Source organism: Piliocolobus tephrosceles, chromosome 6 (genome assembly GCF_002776525.5).
Source record: "Piliocolobus tephrosceles isolate RC106 chromosome 6, ASM277652v3, whole genome shotgun sequence".
NCBI lineage: Eukaryota > Metazoa > Chordata > Mammalia > Primates > Cercopithecidae > Piliocolobus > Piliocolobus tephrosceles.
The window spans coordinates 103,117,494-103,138,046 of record NC_045439.1 but is presented as its reverse complement, the minus strand read 5'-3'; the positions used below and the strand labels follow the sequence as shown (position 1 = coordinate 103,138,046).

Sequence of the window (20,553 nt, the reverse complement as noted above, 5' to 3'; positions counted from 1 at the left end):
AAGGCAGAGGCACTACAATGCCTTGTTCATGTCTGTTCTCCCTCATTATACAAATATGCCTCATAAATTATGGGCTTTGGCACACACACAGGAGGTTGTGTTTATCTGTTATCCATGGGAGTGCCCCTTAATGTCATCAGTGTTTTTTCCCCCCTTTCCTTACCATATAAGGGCAGAAGTTTAGCTTGGCTGTGGTCACTTGGTCTTACACAGCAAGTTGGGTGAAACCTTCTTCATATAACTACAGTTTGCATAAAATAAAAAGACCTGACCTTTGATCATCCCAGGTTCCACTCCGGTTCAGTCAGGACTTTGGAAACATATTCCAGAGGATTGATTTCTAGAATATAATATTCTTCCACCAGTATTTTTTCTTAATAGCCTTAACTGGAATACTTTTTCAAAAAGTAAAAGTCACTGCCATTTTTAATTTTCTGTTGTTGTATTGGCTAAAACATCTGGATTTCATGAAAATCTAAGCCTCGTAAAGGTTTTTTTTTTTTTTTTTTTTTTTTCCAAATCTGATTTGGAATATTATACTATGGTGGGGTGGGCATGCCCTTGATTTCTATATAGTACCATGTTGGGGTGGGGGAATGGGGTGCATGCCCTTGGGCTTAGAGGAGGGTCATATGCATTATAAGGCACCTCAAGTACAGAGCACCAGGAAGTTATTTAAAAACAGATCTGCAGGAAGACATTGGTAGCCTTGACTAATACAGCAGTCTCTTTTTTGAGTAGTTCATTAATTGTTAGAACACAATAGCACTTTTGAAATAAAAGAAACCATCATCCCAAATTGAAAGACTTCACTGGCAGTCAGCACGTGGGGCTGTTGTTAGAAGAAAGCTAACTCCACTGGGTGCGGTGGCTCACGCCTGTAATCCCGGCACTTTGGGAGGCCGAGGCGGGTGGATCACCTGAGGTCGGCAGTTCGAGACTAGCCTACCCAACATGGTGAAATCCCACCTCTACTAAAAACACAACAATTAGCTGGGCATGGTGTCACGTGCCTGTAATCCTAGCTACTGGGGAGGCTGAGGCAGGAGAATCGCTTGAACCCGAGAGGCAGAGGTTGCAGTGAGCCGAGGTCACGCCACTGCACTCCAGCCTGGGAGACACAGCTAGACTCCATCTTAAAGAAAAAAAAGAAGAAGAAGAAGAAAGCTAACTTAGTACACTAAGAGTGATTTACATGCCTAGAAATAATTTGTGTCTGGGGTCTTGACCCTCCCCAAATGCCTTGTTATTTCTGTCTGCTTTTAAATAACAGATGGTCATATGTCTATGGGCTTGTACCAGCAGAGGCAACAGCAGGTCCTTAAGAATCCCCAGGTGCCATGATGAAAAGAACCTTAGAAAATACCGAAATAACCTCAAAACTTAGGGAAAAAATACCAGAAATAAAAGCTAGTAAAGGTGAGAGGTGTGGGGCTTTTGGAGCATAGAGCATAATAAATCAGAATAAAAAGTAAAAATAAGAAAGAGAAAAAAGTAGCCCTGATTAAATTATAAAATTAAACATATCTTGAATTCTAACAAACCAAACAAAAATTCTACTAGGCCAGTATAATAGGGCCTGCAGAGCCTGTCATGGGTTCAGGGTTTTCCCATAAAGACAGGCGTACCTCAGATACTACTCCCAGGTCCTGGCTGTAACCTCGAAGCCCCTCTGCTTGTCCTGCTCTGAAACCTCTAGGGCAGTAGGCATTGACTTCTGGGCTAGGGAGTAAATGTTCCGTGTCCTTATGTTCCGTGTCCTTATGTGAGCTTCCTATTACCCATTAGCATTGTTTTATGAAGTTTTCAATTTTATATCCTGCCTAATTTCAAAAAGATTGTGATAATCACTTTAGTGGATGATTTGCATTGCAGCAACTGTTCTCCTAGTCCTGGTTAGGGTCTGTCCCTGAGGCCTTTCTTGGGGAGTTGGGATGGGGGCCAGAGAACACCTCAATCTGATGTCGGAAGAGATAAAGACCACAGGAATGAGAACTGCCATTTCCAAAGTTTCCATGACGTTCCGGGAAGCCAGGAGAAGTGACAAGTGGAGAGCTGGCATGCTAGGAGCCTGGTGACTTGGATTTTAATCCTGTCTCCCACTGATGGCTCTATGGCCTCCGCATACTTCAGTGCCCAGGGTCAGAGTTCCCTCCTGCCGCCTCTTTTTAGTCAAGAGCTAGAAGAATGGCCAGCCTCTTTGGGTGGTGGCAAAGGGGATTGTTTATTTATAGTACAGATTTCTGCCCTCCCCCTTCGACCTCCTGAATCAGAATCTCTAGGGACAGGGCCTGGAAGTTTGATTTTTTTTTATTTTTATTTATTTATTTATTTATTTATTTATTTATTTATTTATTTATTTATTTATTTATTTATTTATTTTTGAGGCAGAGTCTTGCTCTGTCACCCAGGCTGGAGTGCTGTGGCGTGATCTCGGCTCACTGCAACCTCTGCCTCCCGGGTTCAAGCGATTCTCCTGCCTCAGCCTCCTGAGTAGCTGGGATTACAGGCATGTGCCACCACGCCTGGCTAATTTTTGTGTTTTTAGTAGAGTTTCACCATGTTGGTCAGGCTGGTCTCAAACTCTTGACCTCATGACCCAGATGCCTCGGCCTCCCAAAGTGCTGGGATTACAGGCGTGAGCCACAGCGCCCAGCTGAAAGTTTGATTTTTTTTTTTTTTTAATGCTCATCTCTGGGTTGATTCTGACAGTCACTTGTGGGAATTCCTGATCTGGACAATGCCTAGGGATCCTTCTAGCTAAAAAATTGAGACCCTATTTTTTGGATTTACATGGTCTCCTCAGGAAGGGGCAGCCACCCTCAGGTCTGCTGTGTGTGCCCTACCATTCCTCTCTCTGTATCACAAACTGGCACCTAGAAATGGGTCTCCATGCCCAGTTGTTGCTGGGGCACCCTGTATGAAGCCCTGCTGGCTGGTATTCCTGTAGGACATATTTTCTGATTTCCAGGAGTCTGAGGTTCTACAGACCCTGGGGAAACACAGGAGTGGCGTTTAGACAACAGCATTCTGTAAACGCAGTGCCAAGAGCTAAGGGAAAGAATGGGGGTGGGGTTGATCGGAGGGAAGACACAGATGGTTGGTGGGGGCCCTTTGGATAGGGAGATCTCATGTGCGAGGCTGGAATGAACATGAGGTGCTGTCTCCTTCCTTTCTGGTGACTCAGCTGTGTGGGGAGCTGGGGATAGAGACCTGTCACCCAGAGGGTTCTTTTCCCAAAGCATAAACAGTCATCTTTCTGTGAGTACAAAGTCCTTGAGGTTTAGGCCCAGATCTAAAGCAGGGCAGAGAACTTAGAACTTGGTAGCTACAAAAAGGTTTTGAAAATCTTGCTGGCATTGCTCTAATAGGCCGTAGCCTCTGTGACAAGGATATTTGCCATCATATTGAAAATAATAAGAAAGGAGAAGAGAAAAGAAAGTGTACAGTACTTTTGAATACATAACCTAGACACTCTGCGGAGGCTTTTTGTTGTTGTAGGGCTTTTGGATTGTGTGCTTGGTTTTTTTGTGTGGTTTTAAATTTTGTTTTGTTTTGTTTGCCCTTTGTTTTTGCTTCAGCTTTGAGTTCCCCTCCACCCTCAAAAGGAATAGAATTTTACTGGAAAATGAAAATATAGAAAAGTGAAGAAATCTTAACTGACCCAGAAGTATATCCTTAATATATACATCCTTCCAGTAATAGTAATAAAAAAATGCCTAATGGTTTTCCAAAGACACTTCTCTATAATTAAGAAATTTGTTATCCTATTACCCTTGCCCTTCCATACACACACGCACCAGAAACAACAGTCATCTGCCAGTAATTCCTAGCTGGGCCCATTTACCAGCTGTGCACTGATAATGATTTACTTCGTAGGCAGTACAGTTGTAAATGCTCTTCCTCTGGTTTATTTCACATTTGCCCTGCTCCCTGCCTCCATCAACCAATTACTACATTTTTGTCAAGATAAAAGTGTATTCACGTTTTTATAGAGTCCTTCACCATGGTTGGAGATGCCCTACTCACCTGTCTTCTCAGATAAAACTTGGCATTTAAAATCTTACAAATCTCGATGAGCAAAGAGCTGAAGGTTCTCAGATTCCTTTGATTAAAGACTGACCACAGTCTCTAACTACATTTGCATTTCCAACTCTATAATGTGCATCCATAAGCTGAGAACATTGCTTTTATTAAAATTAGGTTGGTTTTACTTATCTTATTGAACCCGTACTCTGTGCAGAGAACTGTGAGTTCTCTGGATGCACACAACTTACAGTTCAGTGGCAAAGACAGGGCTGTATGTAGAGAAATTTGTTATCCTATTACCATGGGTCCCTAAGTGTGTATTGTAATTTCTAGAAAACTCCTAAGTGTTCTGAAAACCCTACCACCCCTTAGTGAACATACATTCAAAGCGGATGAGGATATTGTACCTAATAAGTAAATTCCATCTCCCACTTCCATGCACAATATTTAAACAGCCACCAGTGCAAGTGTGTATAATGGACCATCATAGTCTTACAAGTGTTCTGAGACTCATAGCAACAATTTCTTATGACAGGGAAAAAATCGTTACTTCTCAAAGAAACCAACATTTTATTTCAGAGATAGATACCAAGTAAAAACAGTACTTGTATTATTTTTCTTTTTAGTAGTTTGATACTTTTCTTGTATTAACCTTGACTTCGAAGAAATTTCATAGGCTTACATCAAAAACACTTGGGAAATTTGTCTTGGCTCTGTTCCAATGAGGCCAGTTATTCTACATGGGGTTACTGGATTGTGTTGGGCCTTCATGTGGTGTGTATTTTAGAACCCCTGAATTTTAAACGATTTGAGTTCCTTTGTAAGGATCCTTTGATAAAGTGGCTAGAAGAAAAGACTTGCGTGAAACTCTTGAGTCCGATTTCTGGCTATACTGCTATTGTCTTACATGGCTGAGCCTGGGTAAGTCTTGTCTCACACTTCAGGCCCCCAGTGAGTGAGGTGGCTGTGATGACGCTCTTGTTTAACAGGCAAGTAAAGCCAGGGTGTTGAAATCTGTGGAAGGAAGGAACCATGTGGAAGAGCATGTGCTAATGATCTGTCTGATGAGAACTGTGTGTATAGATTTGTGTATACACAAATATGGATGTTTACTGTATGAATCAATGTATAAATGTGTCCGAGAACTCTGGAGTTGATGAGGGCTTGTAATGCACTTAAAGGTAGCTCACCACAAGACAATCGTCCTGTCTGAAATCAGCATTGCAGTCCCAGCCATTTCCGGAAGCTACCACCCTCACTTTCTCCCCAACTCTGAAATGCTTTTCACTCTCTCTACCTAGGCTGAAGCCGATGTAGCTTCTCTGAACAGACGCATCCAGCTCGTTGAGGAAGAGTTGGATCGTGCCCAGGAGCGTCTGGCAACAGCTTTGCAGAAGCTGGAGGAAGCTGAGAAGGCAGCGGATGAGAGTGAGAGGTGAAAATGCCCCATCAGCCATCTTTTGCAGCTGCCTTTCCTGGTGGAATAAACCGGAGAGCTCCTATGATCTTTGAGGTTTAAGAATTTTTCAGTCCCCTGGTGGTGGGATCATTTCCTCTATTGATCCCAGGTAGAACTCGGTTGGTTTTGTTCATTTAGCATTAGTGAAACACCTACTGTGTCCAAAGCACTGTCCTAAGCCCTAAGGTTACAAAGAAGAAGATCTTGTTCCTGCCTTCACAGAGCTCACCATCTAATGAGGCAGACAGATATGTAAAGGAGGAATGTCAGGGATACGAGTTGGCCCTTTCATTCCTACTGACCGCAGAGCAGTTGTGCATTTGTTAAAGTATAACTTTATTTTATAATATACCAAGGAGGCTTAGGCCTAAATAAAGGAACTGTGGACTATCAGTTGTCAAATAGCTTAACAAATAGGTGGAAGAAAAAACACAAAGCAGAAATACCGTCTGCAAAAGTAAAATATTTTGGACTTGGACTCAATAATACACACAAGACACATGCACACAAATAGTCAGATGCTCGTGTGTTCTGAGCCCATCTCTGCTGTCATCTGGCTCTAGCTGAATTATTACTCTAAGATTCAGCTTTGTGGTAGTAAAGGAAAGCATGGTTTGTATAGACCAGCACAGCCTGGGGTGGTCTAGAAGGCATTTTCCCTTATGCTCAACTGTTGGAATTAAGGATTTGCCATATTGCATAGAAGTACTTCAAGAGAGACTCCATGAAGTGAGAGAGCGTTCTGCTGCTTGAGGGATGGCATAGCATGAAGGGCTCAGAACAATGAATGTGTATCTATCTGGGCTGTGACCTGGGCAAGTGAAGGCAGTCAGTCATCTTGTCCGTTTCTCACTCTTTGAAGTGACCCTGCCACCAGGTACCAGGTATAAAGAGTGATTTCAGACTTTAGGATTAAAGAAGATTTTTAGCTAAACTTTTTAGGCCATTATCCACTGCTGCTTAGTGTTTCTTCGCTAACCAAGCATTTTGAACTTCTTTAAGATGCCTGATCATCTCTTACAGTGTACACATAAGAGCGGTTTTGTGGCTGACTTCTTTCTGAAATATACTTGTTAGTGCACCTTAAAGGCAGTCTGGTAATGTTAGACTTCGGAGTAAAGGGGACTTGCGGGTCATTTAGTCCCTTAGTTTTACAAATGAGAAAACTAGGGCTCAGAGACGAATGTGACTTGCACCAAGGCTCACAGCATATTTGTGGCTAAGCCAAGACTGCGACCCAGATCTCCTCAGCTGTATTCCAGTGCTTCATCAAAAGATAGTGGGCTAGACGCGGCGGCTCACACCTGTAATCCCAGCACTTTAGGAGGCCGAGGTGGGCAGATCACTTGAGGCCAGGAGTTCGAGACCAGCCTGGCCAACATGGCATAACCCCTAAATCTACTAACAAATACAAAACTTAGCCAAGTGTGGTGGTGCACACCTGTAATTCCAGCTACTTGGGAGGCTGAGGCAGAAGAATCGCTTGAACCCAGAAAGTGGAGGTTGCAGTGAGCCAAGATCACGCCACTGCACTCCAACCTGGGTGACAGAGTGAGACTCTGTCTCAAAAAATAAAAATAAAAAAATAGTGGTTCACTTACACTGCCTACTTAAATTTTGATAAATGAATTCCATGTTACATGACTTGTTATTCCATATATCTATAAAATATCATAGTTCAGTTAGTATTTTTCTGAAACATAACACCATGCCGTAGGACCTAATACACTCAGCATAGAGGACAGTGTCAGGCCTGTCTCCCAGCATTGCTGTCATGAAAGGGTTCCATTACAGGTAAAACTTAATTTGAAGCATTCAATTGAACCATAGGAAATTGCCATTATTACTTGTCTGAAATGGTCAAATATCAGCATTTTTTGTGGGTCTACTAGTTTATTAAATGTAATATTAAGTCTAATATCTTATTAAGTCTAATATTTTTGCTTATGGTTGGCAGGGTAAGAAGATTCTTTGTAGAAAGAGGTATATAAAGATAAGTTTGATTTTGTTCTAGCTTTGATTCATGTGCAAGCTGAGGCTTCCCACAGGAAAGGCAAGAAATCTCGTTATCTTTTTAATAGTAAAGCATATTGGCTTTTCCGGTTTCATGCCGCCAAGATTCAGACAGGATCCTGACATGGTACCTTTTATCATTAATGTTAGATGCCTGATAGTTTGATCAGTACTCAGGGTGAGAGAGTGCGTTCACAGTGAATGAACAGAGAGAAATGTGTCTCTTTTTTCCACCTTTAGCTCTGGAAATTGTTGTTTCCTGGTTTGGAAAATAAAAGTAGCTCTGTGCTCTATTTTGGTCTACCGCTTACACTGAGCCTCACAGGCCACAGCAGTGCAGTGTGCATTTGGGAAGGTGAGCTCTAAATCTTGGGTTTTCCTGCTTGTCTTTCTTTTCAGAGGCATGAAAGTCATTGAGAGTCGAGCCCAAAAGGATGAAGAAAAAATGGAAATTCAGGAGATCCAACTGAAAGAGGCCAAGCACATTGCTGAAGATGCCGACCGCAAATATGAAGAGGTCAGATCCTGGGGCCCACAGCCTTGTGGACTTCCAACAGTGGCCTTCAGGAGGCCAGGGAGCAATGCACAGTCTTGATTCCTCAGTGAGGCCATCTGCTTGGTTGGCAGACACGGGTGGTTTCGAGAAGCAAAGTTCCTTTGTCTGCAGAAAACAGTTCTCATTTTAATCCTGCTAGGGGATCCCAGGCTTTTTCAGGAAGCCGATCAGTGGCACTGGGAAGAAGGACCAAAACTCCTTTCCCCCAACCACAAAGACCTGGACAGAAGATCTTTGGCCAGAAGGGAGAGTTGGGCCCTGTGTCTTGTGAAAGGAGGCTCTCATGCTATCATGGTGCAAGTCACTTCTTCCCAGAGTCACCTTGCACATCCAGATTGGGCAACCCAGAGACCACAGACAGTGTCTCAGTGGATTCATGGAGGCCTCTCTTGTGAAGGGTGGTAGAGAACTATTATCAATGCAGATTTTCAGTAGAATTTGCTGCTGGTCATGTTCCCATGAAAACAGCCTCCTGCGATAAGAGGCAATATGATTATTAAGATTTCTCTTTTTTCCTTATTGGATCACATTGTGGCTATCCTGAAACAGCATTGCCCCCCCCTTTTTATTATCATTATTACCTTCAGATTACACTATGCTCACAAGTTTTGATCTGCTTCAGAGGCTCCCTTCCTCTCTCTGGTTCTTCCACTAAATACAAATTTGATTTTGTCAATTATCTCACCAACTTGTCTCACGTTAGTGTCTCTCGTATTCTTCCTCTGCACAGATCAGCCATCAGATTGAAGGAGTTCTTAGGTTTATTTTGTTTTCCTGGCAGCCCCCACCTTTTCAGTATATGTCTCATCCTACTGCTGTTTTTGAGATTGTGAATTTGTATTTTCTCCCTCCTTCCACATTTTGGTCTGGCTGCCAGTTCTAGATCAGACTTCCAATTGAGACTGCCCAATCACAGCTAACCATTCTGAGTCTAAGCAGAAGCCTCTGATCTCCTCTCTGCTCGCACTCCTAATGGAGAGTTGCTTCTCTCCGGTCTACCAGCAAGAGGATCATATTGTTTGTAGACAAAACCTAGTGCCTGATGGGATCTGATCGCTACCCCCATGCCCTCCTACACAAAACTTGCAAGATCCATGGTGTGTGTGTTGTGTTTTCCTGCTGCAGGTGGCCCGTAAGCTGGTCATCATTGAGAGTGACCTGGAACGTGCAGAGGAGCGGGCTGAGCTCTCAGAAGGGTAAGCAGGCCCGGCGCCAGGAGGCCACGAATGGGGTGCTGCAGAGCAGTGACTAAACAGCATGACCTTCTGGCAGCTGCACATTACCTGTTTCAGCTCCGGGCTCCTTTTGTGCTCATTTGATGTGGATGAGCCACGAGTATGGAACATGGAGGACTCGTGTGGGGTGTCTATGTATGAATGCGTGTATCACTGCATGCCTTACCTGCACACTGATTTTGTGAATGGCCTTGTGCATTTCCTGTGTCCACTAACAGCCAAGTCCGACAGCTGGAAGAACAATTAAGAATAATGGATCAGACCTTGAAAGCATTAATGGCTGCAGAGGATAAGGTACTGATGGCTCATGTGTGGTTTTTAGGTTTAACTGCAACCCAGACGTCTTTCAGCTTCCAATGCCTACCGGTTCGTTTGGTATAACGACTGCACCTTCACTTCACCCTCTGCTATTTATATCTTGCTTTAAGTGCTTTCCCTTGGTCCTTTATGCTCCTTTGTTTTCCCTTCATAAATGCTCTTTGGGCAGCCAAAAAAGGAGCCAAATTATTGCACTTCAAAGTTGTTGGATTTTGTCACCCTGCCTTCTGCTGTTGCGAGGTTGGGGGGCAGTGTTCCTGGCAAAACTAAACATTTTAATACCCGATGATTTGGCTACTTTCAGGCAGCCCTTCGTCTCTAGGACTCGGTTTTCATTTTTTCCCATCCCTCTCCTTTTTCTCTCCTCCTTCCTTTGGCTTGTCTCCCACCCTTTCTGCCTCTGATCGAAAACGTTAGCAAATGTGCCGAGCTTGAAGAAGAATTGAAAACTGTGACGAACAACTTGAAGTCACTGGAGGCTCAGGCTGAGAAGGTAGGCCAGGAGCATGGTGTGGGGGAAAGGCGTCTTTTAAGAGCTGCTCCAAAGAGGCCCTGCCAGTGAAAGCAACACTTACAGTAGACATTTTAGTAAATGGCAATATTGTGAGGTGATTTTTGGAGAGTTACTAGGTAACAAATTATTTTTATTAACTAGAGAATTTATTTTATCTTAGGGATATGAGTCATCAATTTAATTTAAACCAAGTGCCAAGTGGATAAGTTATCTTGTTGTTACCCCATGTAAAACAATAGGCAAGAAAGCAGAGAATGTATTGCAGTGTGCCATTTGATATCAGAGGTTCCATTACCTCCTAAGAGATCCTTAACATCTGTTGGCTGGGCTGGCGAGTTCTTTGCATGAGAAGCCATGAGTAGATTGAGCTGCAGCCTGACATCTGGAATGCTCTTTCTAATTACAGTACTCACAGAAGGAAGACAAATATGAGGAAGAGATCAAGGTCCTTTCCGACAAGCTGAAGGAGGTAATATGAGAGTTGTGGATGAAGCCAACTGGATTTTAAATGAGTTTGTTTTCATGGAACTGGTCAGGGCCTTTTCATTTTAAAGTTCTAGTGATCCAAGTCAGGAATATTCTAAGGTTGCCTTGGAGTGTGTGTACAGTGCTAGCTGCCATTTCTCACAGAGGTGACTGAAACTGACAAGTAGTCTCAGATCCACTTTATGGGTGATGTGCTTCATTTACATCCTCTAGTTTCCGTATGTTTGTAGCTGCGGGAAACACAAAACTTCCCAACTTTAACTCAAATAAATCATTACAGGCTGAGACTCGGGCTGAGTTTGCGGAGAGGTCAGTAACTAAATTGGAGAAAAGCATTGATGACTTAGAAGGTAAGATCTTAAGTAGTGTTTTTAGTTTAATCCTTCTGGTTGAATAGTGATGTGGCAAAACAATTTTCCAATTCAAGGGCATCCACCTTGATACGCTCCTTTGCACTTGCACATTCTTCCTGTCTGTCCTCTGGGGTTTTCCTCTGTGGCTCTTAAACTCATGAACCTGAGTCTTCTGCTCACCAGGTGACTAGTTAGCTACCAGCCATAGTGGCAGATGCCATCCAGCTTGACTTCATGCTCATTAGAAGTGTGGCAGGTTTATTTTTCACTGTGAGTGAGGTGCTTATAGGTGAGAATGACTCAGTATATTTTATATCTTTAGTGTTACTTCCTAATTAAATTGGGAATGATGTGGTGATTGTGGACTTGTTTTTAGAAGAACCCATCTTCTTCCAAGTATGAATTCAAAGTAAGGATTTGGGTTTTTTTTTAAGTCATGTATTATCTTACCAAACTACTTGATATCCTGAAGGAGGAGGGAAAAATTATACTTAAGCATTTCTCCCCCTAAGGCACTTAGGTTTTATTTTAGTAATAACCACTCTATCTCACGGATATCCTAAATGTTGAGCTTTGAGGTTTGTGAAGGATTAGCTGTGAACAAGAAAGAAAAAAGACAAACAAATATATACATCACAGAAGGGATTAGAGAAGGAACTAGTGTTTGGTACAGATAATCAAAATAGTGGAGAAGAGAGAATGACAAATGGTTGCAAAATGATCTGCCAAAGTGCAGCAAAGTCTGAAACCTGCAGCGTTACAAAACTAGATTGCAGACCTGCCATACCACTGCCATATAAAATGTGGCGCTCATTGCTTTTCAAGCCTCCTGGACCAGTAATAGGCAGCTTGAGTGGGAAGACCACAGGAGTAGCTTAAATGACACTAAGAAATCGCTATCCCAGTGGTCTAGTGTGGTCAGGAAGTCAGTGGTTTGAAGGTGGAGCCAGATAAGGACTACAGGCTGTAGTCACAAATTGTTCTTCCAAAACGCTGCCGTTGGATTTTTTTTTTTTCCCATTGTTTATAGCTGCAGATGGCTGACTACTCCAGTGTAATTAAAATATAGCTTTGCAAAAGAAAGATGTTCCGTTAGCCCCTGTGTCCCCTCACCAGGAGATAGCCTTCTGTGGTTTCGTTTAGGATTTAACATGGTTTACTGATATACCTACCATATTTGTTATGATTTTCATATTGAGTCTTTCTCATTTTATTTTCTAATGGGTTTTGTTCTCTTTGTTTTTGTTTCAATTTATTTAAAACAAAACGCACGCCTCCTGCATTGGCCACCTGCTGCGGCACCAACCCCTTCATGCATTGCCCTTTTCTTGCTGCTGTGTTGGGATGGTGCACGCACCACCCTCACTCACCTTCCATCTCTTGATCACTCTCCATGTTCTTGCACCTCTGCCTTCCACTTCCTGGTCATAGACGAGCTGTACGCTCAGAAACTGAAGTACAAAGCCATCAGCGAGGAGCTGGACCACGCTCTCAACGATATGACTTCCATGTAAACGTGCATCCACTCTGCCTGCTTACACCCTGCCCTCATGCTAATGTAATAAACTCACCACCATCCCTTCCTTGCTCCCTGATCTCCATCTTTGCACTCTTGTGTTCAACCTTTTTGTCATAACCTAGAATAGTTACTGTTTTTTCACTTTCTACTAATATAAAGGCCAACTAGATTAAGAGTCTATACAAACTGTTTTCTTTTCAGAATCCTTTTATTTTGTAAGTGCTAAACTAGAGCAGTGAACTAGAATGAGTGACCTTGAGCACTATCCTTTTGGGAAATTAAGCTAAACTCAAGTAAAACTAGACGGCCATGCCGTTTTTTGTACAGGAACGTCTCAAGAAATATCAAAAATTTGTTTTCCTGAGATTCAACTAAGTACAACAAAATCATTTTCATAAAATAAATATAAATTGAGGGAACCCTTAAAGTGTCAGGTTATTGAGAATCTGAGGATAAGGAAATTGGCATGATCCAGTACAGCCCTAACAGTGGTACTATAAAAGATCATCTCTTTTACTTTTAAGAATTCTAGAGTAGGCCAGGCACAGTGGCTCACGCCTGTAATCCCAGCACTTTGGGAGGCCGAGGCGGGCAAATAACGAGGTCAGGAAACTGAAACCATCCTGACTAACATGGTGAAACCCCGTCTCTACTAAAAATACAAAAAAAATTAGCCCGGTGTGGTGGCAGCACCTGTAGTCCCAGCTACTCGGTAGGCTGAGGCAGGAGAATGGCGGGATCCCTGGAGGCGGAGCTGGCAGTGAGCTGAGATCATGCCACTGCACTCCAGCCTGGGGGACAGAGCGAGACTTCGTCTCAAAAAAAGAAAAGAAAAAGAATTCTAGAGTAAAAAGAACCCTCTGCTGAGTAACCGAGCCTTTAATTTTCTGTTTTCATAAAAAGAATTAAAATACCCATGATAAATACTTACCACAACCTGTGTCAAAGAAATGAGAAATTCAACACAGATTGTATAATGTGAGCCTGGGCGTTAATGGCCCAGATTTTACTGTTAGGCAGTAAGAGTTGGAGTAGGTAGTCTTGTTATCATGAGAAGGACCTTCAACAGATACAACTAATTTACGTATTACTAACCAAACTTCAATATTAAACTTTTCCTACTACTTTAAATTCTAACCTGGAATGTTTTAGAGTTCTTCATTCTAATATCACCCTAAATTCCACTGAAGCTGGAAATGTCATTTTCCAAGCCCACCTGTCATTCATTTATCCATGCAGGAAAAATGATAACTTGAAGACTATGGCATGTGCCTGTGGCCTTAGACGTTATAGAATCCCCACACTCAACAAAAAAGCCCCTAGAGACATGACTGTTGCCATGGAAACCAGAGAGCAGTCTATCTTCTCATCCCTCATTTGTAAATGAGGGGGAGGAGCAGATCATCCGTCTCTAAGGTCTTTTCCAGTACTAAAATGTGGTGATTCTTTGGGAAAAACTTTTTGCATCAAGTATGATTAAATATTCTGAAAGATGAGTGTAGCTTAAAATTTGTTTTTAAATTCTGTTCATGGGTTTTCTTAAAATGGACCCTTGCTGAAAGGCGGCCTGTGACGGCCTCAGGTGGGACGTCCTTCCAAGGGTGTGGCTGGCAGTGGGTTTTGCATGACTGCTGCTTGTCTGTGTTTCAGGTGCTGTCATCTATTGGTTTGGTTTTCTTTTTTCTTTTTTCTTTTTTTTTTTTCTCATTGCGCCACTTTTTTTTCCCTCCCACCTTTTTATCTTCACGCAGATAAGTTTCTTTGCTTCACTTCTCCCAAGACTCCCTCGTCGAGCTGGATGTCCCACCTCTCTGAGCTCTGCATTTGTCTGTTCTCCAGGTGACCCTGGTTCTCTCTCTTAGCATCCTGCCTTAGAGCCAGGCACACACTGTGCTTTCTATTGTACAGAAGCTCTTCGTTTCAGTGTCAAATAAACACTGTGTAAGCTATTTCTGTTTGCTATTCTTTTTACTTCTATTTATTGACATTTTAGTTTCAACATTGAATAAAACTACAAAGCTGCTTCACACATATGAGGGTTAGTGTTTGGCTGCTGCTTTCTTTTTCTTTTTAAATTCTGAACACTATACAGAATTATATCAGGAGTTTCTAAAGCAATGGTTCCTTGTTGAACTTTAAAAAAATACCCAAGCCTGCATCCCTCTGTTTTTCAAAGGTTAGAATGAGGTCTGGACATCTGTGGGGGTTTTGGGAGAATTGTGATGGCTCTGCTTTGGAGTCTGGGACACACAGGGGACATTGCTTGTTGAGAGTTGAAAGGTCTGGCTTGATCAGTGTCTTCCTTTGCTGGAGGTTTAGCTCAGGATGTAGTGACCCCTCTATGTTGATGTTTCGGTGGCCCTGCTTGGGAGGACCTGGCTAACTAATCAGAGGCTCGTGGTGAATGGTTCTGTAGCTGTCCTATATTACTAGGAAGTTATAAATTGAGAAGGCTGAAAAAGAATTTAGATTCAAACAATGTAAGTTTTGGTTATTGTCAAAGAAAAGTTCAAGCTTTTTTGAAGTATATTCATGACTCAGCCACTTTTATTTTGATCATGAAAATGACACCTTAGGTTTTCTAAATATGATTACTCTGGTCAGTTGTGATTTGTGATTTTTAGCACATACTCTTTTGGAGGGATTGTTCATAGTCTTTGTGTTCAATGGCTGTGTTTTCATTTGTGGACATTTTAAAAATATAGCAATGAAAGTTTCTTTTTTTTCTTCCCAAAAAGATAGTTGGTGGAAATTGTTCAGAAGACAATTGTATTTCATTTGGGCTTCTGTTTTATTTCACAAACAGCAATTAACTGATTTTTTTAAAAAATACATTGTAAACATTAGAACTTTAACTTATATGGACTTTAGTGTCATAATCCCCAACATTTCTCCTTCCTCAACAATCTAGCTATATATTTCTCCTGGTTTTCTTTTTTAACATGGATGATCTGCATGTTTTGTATATAGTTTTTGTAGCCCGAGAGGGCTGATACACCACCATACTGAAATAAATTTGGACAAACTCAGAAGATAGTGTCATTCTCACTCTACAGAGACTTCAAAGCATAGAGGAAATCCTTTTTTAAAAGAAAGCTGAGAATTAAAGTATTGTGGTCGTAGTATGGTGGACTTTTAGAATCTGGACAGTGTCTCTCCCTTGAGTGTATAAAGACTTCTATGATTTCATGTTTTTCTTTTCTTAAGGCTCCTTGGGCCTGCTTCTATGATTCCTTCCTTGTTCTTTCTTAAATTCAGAATAAGAGAAGAGTACCCTTCTCTGAGTAAATCCTGCTTCCTGACGTAGACAAAATGCCAAGTCTGAAAGTTCTGCTGAGCAGATGTTCATGTAATTGTGGAGGCACATCTGGTTTTTGGCAGTCCTTCCAGAGACTTTCACACTTTCTATCAGTACACTCTACAAGGGGAAGTGGGGCACTAATGGACTGGGAGGGCAGGTCAGGAGTAGCCCAAGGTGTGCACGTGCAAGAGGAAAACAGCAAGTCAAGTTTATCAAGAAATTGTTGGAGCCCAGGCTTCTGGTTCAAAGGGCCAGGTCATAGCTACAGCTGCTCCAGTGGAGGCCAAACCAAAAGTATCACTGAGTTTGGGCACCTGAAGCTTCAGACAGCTGGAAGTCTCCATAGAACGGTAGGGAAAACACTTCCAAGGATATGAGCATGTCTTGTGCCTGCCTTTCGGCCACCCATGCGCACCAGCTCCACAGCAGCTGAAGCAGAGCAGGTCCAGAGGAGGCCGTCGGAGGGACCGCTGTCCTTCCTGCTGAGTTCATACTGACCCTCTGGGTTCTCCAGATTTTCAGCAAAGTTCTTCCATTCTAGCCTGGCCAAACATTTGGGCTCAGCAAACTGAAACATGCTCCCTACCCATGGCGACAGTTCCCTGTGTCCGTAGTGTGAATGTAGTCATGGGATTTATGTCTTTCAACCCCCAAGCATATGTCACTTGCAAAACACCGTGGGAAGCAGTGGGGGTGTGGTAAAGAGCTGGGTTGGAAAGGCTCTTTGCCCTCCATGAGCTGGCCATCTGGTGGGGAGATAAAGAAGTGAAGCGAGTCCGAACTCATAGGCATGTGCGTTTGGAGCCAACAAGGAAGAGAGAACTGTTCTGACTGGGAGCTCCCTGGAGGAGGTAGCTGACATTTGACTGGGGTCTTGCGTATTCAGAAAATGTGGATGAGTGAGGAGGACAGAGCAGCAGATATTCCAAGCGAGAAAACATAACAAGCATAGCATCCTCCCATGTCCTACCGTTTATGAGAGAATGTTAATGTGAGAACTGCTCAATCTCCCGACAGACCTGGGGGCTGCAGGCACATTTTCCCCAGGGGTAGGACTGTTAGCTTTTCAAGATCATGAAGTATTTCTAGGTCCAAGTTGTCACCAGCATTCAAAGCCACCCTGCGTCCTCCGGCTGTTGCCAGTGCATAGCAGGCTCTTGCTTGTCATAGCGTGGGTGTCCCCTGGATCATCAAATACAGACTGACTCCTGCAGTTGTTTTCCCCTGGAAGCAGATCACATGTCAGTATGTAAAATGTATATCATGCTGGTCTTCATGTAGGTGTTGCAAGGTCTGTTCATTTTATACCCATCCATTAGCACCACACATGAATGCCATCCTCTTCAAAAAGTAAGCAGATAGGGCCGGGCAGGGTGGTGGCTCACGCCTGTAATCCCAGCACTTTGGGAGGCTGAGGCGGGTGGATCACGAGGTCAGGAGATCGAGATCATCCTGCCTAACATGGTGAAACCCCATCTCTACTAAAAAATACAAAAAAAATTAGCCGGGCGAGGTGGTGAGCGCCTGCAGTCCCAGCTACTAGGGAGGCTGAGGCAGGAGAATGGCGTGAACCTGGGAGCCGAGGTTGCGCCACCGCATCCAGTCCGGGTGACAGAGCGAGACTTTGTCTCAGAAAAAAAAAAAAAAAAAAAAGCAGCAGATAAATTCTAAATCAGTGTTGAGCGGTGACAAGTGCTTGTTCTTTTGCTGTTTGAATGGGTAACACTATCAAAGCTAGATGAGAGTCAGAATGTGTACCCTGTATCGTGGTGACTGGGGGAAGGACAGGGACTTAATTCCAAATTTCAAAAAATTTCAGTGCAGCAAAAGCAGTAACCCCCAGTTGGTACTACCTGAGAGGAAAGCCTGCCCTGTGAATGGAGGAGAAAGGGGTTCTGGAAGAGGTGGGCAGCACTGGGCAGGTCAAGGTTTCACCTAAGTTCAACACAGCCCTAGCAAGGGGTGGATGTCGCACTGGGCTCACCTCCAGCCAGGCCTCCATTCCCAAATCTGTTGCCAGCTCACAAAGTGTATGGCTCAGCTCACAAAGTGGTCTAGTGAGGTATAAGAGGAACGTGCACTTTTCCTCCTCCTCTTATCATGTTGCTCCTCCTCCCCTCCTTTCCCCACCAAGAGAGAAATTCTGACCTTTCCTAAGTCTACCAAGCTTTTTAGGATCTACCCTTCCTGAATACAGGACAGGTGACTCTGGGGTAAGAGTAAACTGCTCAGCAAGTGACCAGTTGCTGTCCTGCTTGAGGTCTCTGTTCTCTCTTAACTGCCTCTCACCAAGTCTGCTAACCTCTCTTCCTTCTGCCTCTTTTCTGCTAACCTGCTTGCTGACCTGTACAGATCAACTCTACCAGCAACTTGAGCAAAACCGCCGCCTCACTAATGAACTAAAGCTGGCTCTGAATGAGGATTAAACTTAAGAGTGAAAAAACTTGGGCTGGATTCTAGGAGTAGAGCCCATGTGCAGAAAATCTAAGACTGTCCTACCTTCAACTAATAGAGTTGAAAACAGTTGCTTTCTGCAGAAATGCAAATACAAGGAATTGGCTGAAAGGCTGGCCTTGCCTGCATTTTTCTCTATATGGCTGGAATAATTACGTTCTCTTTAATCACAAAACAGCTTTTATGGTAAAATACTTATGTCAATTCAGCACTGCTCTTTGAAATAGCAGGTCCTTTCATTTGAACTGATAAATAATGAGGAGCCCCCCCCAAAAAAAATGTTTTCTATTTCCCGACAGCCATGAGTCTTACTTTAAGTATACATATATATGTGTGTATATATCTTCCTATTAGATATTCATATTCCTAACTTCTAAATATATGGTATAGTGTTTGAAATATGATTAAATGTTCCTATGCTTGGGCAAAATAGCTTTTGAAAACAGGAACTCATGCCAGAAGCTCCTGGTTGTCTGAAAGGTATGCTTTACTCAGTCTAATGGTGCTGTTGGAGTCTGGGGAGAATGTCATGCTAATAAACACTATAAAAATATTAAGAGAATGTCCTAATGAAGTGTGCATGAAACATGTTGATAATTTTTTATGAGCAACAGAAATAAATCGTTTTAAAAGTTCTCAGAAAACCTATTTATGTCATCTTTGTTTTTGTGAGTTTGTGTTACCGCACAACTCCTAGACTTTTAACTGCCTGTACCTCAGAAATGTCTGCTGTTTGTAACTTCTCCAGTCTGTATAACAGTGCTGCACCTGTATTTGGTTTTTTACCTCTCCCTATTCCCACGGCACACAGTCAGTGAACCTTCAGCAAACCCCATGTGCATTTTATCCTCAGTGAATGGTTAGTGGAGCTGCACCTGACTGCTCTATGAGAATGCGCGCCATGGCTCCTTTGGGTCAGAGACGTCCTCCGCCCCATCTTAGGTTCTTGTCTAGAAATGAGTAATGTCTTACAAGCATGCCTAGTTCTGATCATCTCATCCTGTGTGTGTGATTGATGTTTGCCTGCCTAAATGTACAAACCACCATTGTGTCCAAAGCACAGCTATTCATGACTTAATTTTCTAATCCCACCACAGAGAAAGTGGCTCATGCCAAAGAAGAAAACCTTAGTATGCATCAGATGCTGGATCAGACTTTACTGGAGTTAAACAACATGTGAAAACCTCCTTAGCTGCGACCACATTCTTTCATTTTGTTTTTGTTTTGTTTTGTTTTTAAACACCTGCTTACCCCTTAAATGCATTTTTATTTACTTTTACCACTGTCACAGAAACATCCACGAAATACCAGCTAGGTCAGAGGGTGGAGAAAACACACACAAAAAGGCAAGCCCATGTCAGGGCGATCATGGTTTAAATGTGCCATCCCGGGTTGATGTTGCCACACTTTGTAGAGAGTTTAGCAACACCGTATGCTTAGTCAGTGTAGGAATCCTCACCAAAGCAGAAGAAGTTCCATTCAAAGTGCCAATGATAGAGTCAACAGGAAGATGAATGTTGGAAACACAATCAGGTGTGGATTGGTGCTACTTTAAACAAAAGGTCCCCCTGTGGTCCTTTGTTCAACATTGTACAATGTAGAACTCTGTCCAACACTAATTTATTTTGTCTTGAGTTTTACTACAAGATGAGACTATGGATCCCGCATGCCTGAATTCACTAAAGCCAAGGATCTGTAAGCCACGCTGCTCTTCCAAGACTTCTATTCCTTTCTGATTGGCACACGTGCAGCTCATGACAATCTGTAGGATAACAATCAATGTGGATTTCCTCTGTTTTCAGTTCTTCATGTTAAAGTGAAAGATTTACACACTACATCCAATTGGTAAAGGACATTTTCTTGAGAGTTATAACTATATGTAAACATTGTATAATGACATGGAATAAAATGCACATTGTAGGACATTTTCTAAATTTGGTGGTCCTGTCATTTGTATGTTCTTCATTTGTGAACTTTTGATCATGCCACTGACCTGCCTTCCGCCACAAATAGGTTCTCAAAACGATATCCCAGAGTCCAGGGGAAACTGGGTTTCATGTGTTACCTTCTCAGAAACACTAAAGGCAGCATTATTTTGGTCTGTTAAAGTTATAACCAAGCAGGAGAGACCCTTTCCAAATGTCATTTTCAATGTTATTGGTGTATATCTGCACATACATGTAGGACTTTGGCAGTGGCTTTACTGGTTTGGGGATTTTTCTTCCTGACATATTAGCTAAGTCACATAATAGCATAGCCACACAAGAACCAATGATGGGTTAATGTGCCAGATCTGCTATTGTCCCCCAGCAATGT

The 20,553-nt window shown here is 42.7% G+C and overlaps 1 protein-coding gene across 7 annotated transcripts in view; it reads left to right on the top strand.

Moving 5' to 3' along the window:
* The window catches only part of TPM1 (tropomyosin 1), a 28,815-nt gene extending 8,644 nt beyond the window's left edge, over positions 1-20,171 (top strand). For 2 of the 7 annotated variants that reach the window (XM_023185337.2, XM_023185335.3), the window contains 7 exons: positions 5,331-5,464; positions 7,901-8,018; positions 9,183-9,253; positions 9,511-9,586; positions 10,531-10,593; positions 10,891-10,960; positions 19,335-20,171. In XM_023185337.2, the coding sequence (XP_023041105.1) occupies positions 7,905-8,018; positions 9,183-9,253; positions 9,511-9,586; positions 10,531-10,593; positions 10,891-10,960; positions 19,335-19,417 (477 nt within the window). In that variant the 5' untranslated portion in view covers positions 5,331-5,464; positions 7,901-7,904 and the 3' untranslated portion in view covers positions 19,418-20,171. Of the gene's footprint in view, positions 1-5,330; positions 5,465-7,900; positions 8,019-9,182; positions 9,254-9,510; positions 9,587-10,027; positions 10,104-10,530; positions 10,594-10,890; positions 10,961-12,394 lie in introns of all 7 variants that reach the window. The other 5 variants (XM_023185343.2, XM_031935808.1, XM_031935807.1 and 2 more) reach the window with 5 other exon arrangements.
* Positions 20,172-20,553: the final 382 nt, after the last annotated feature.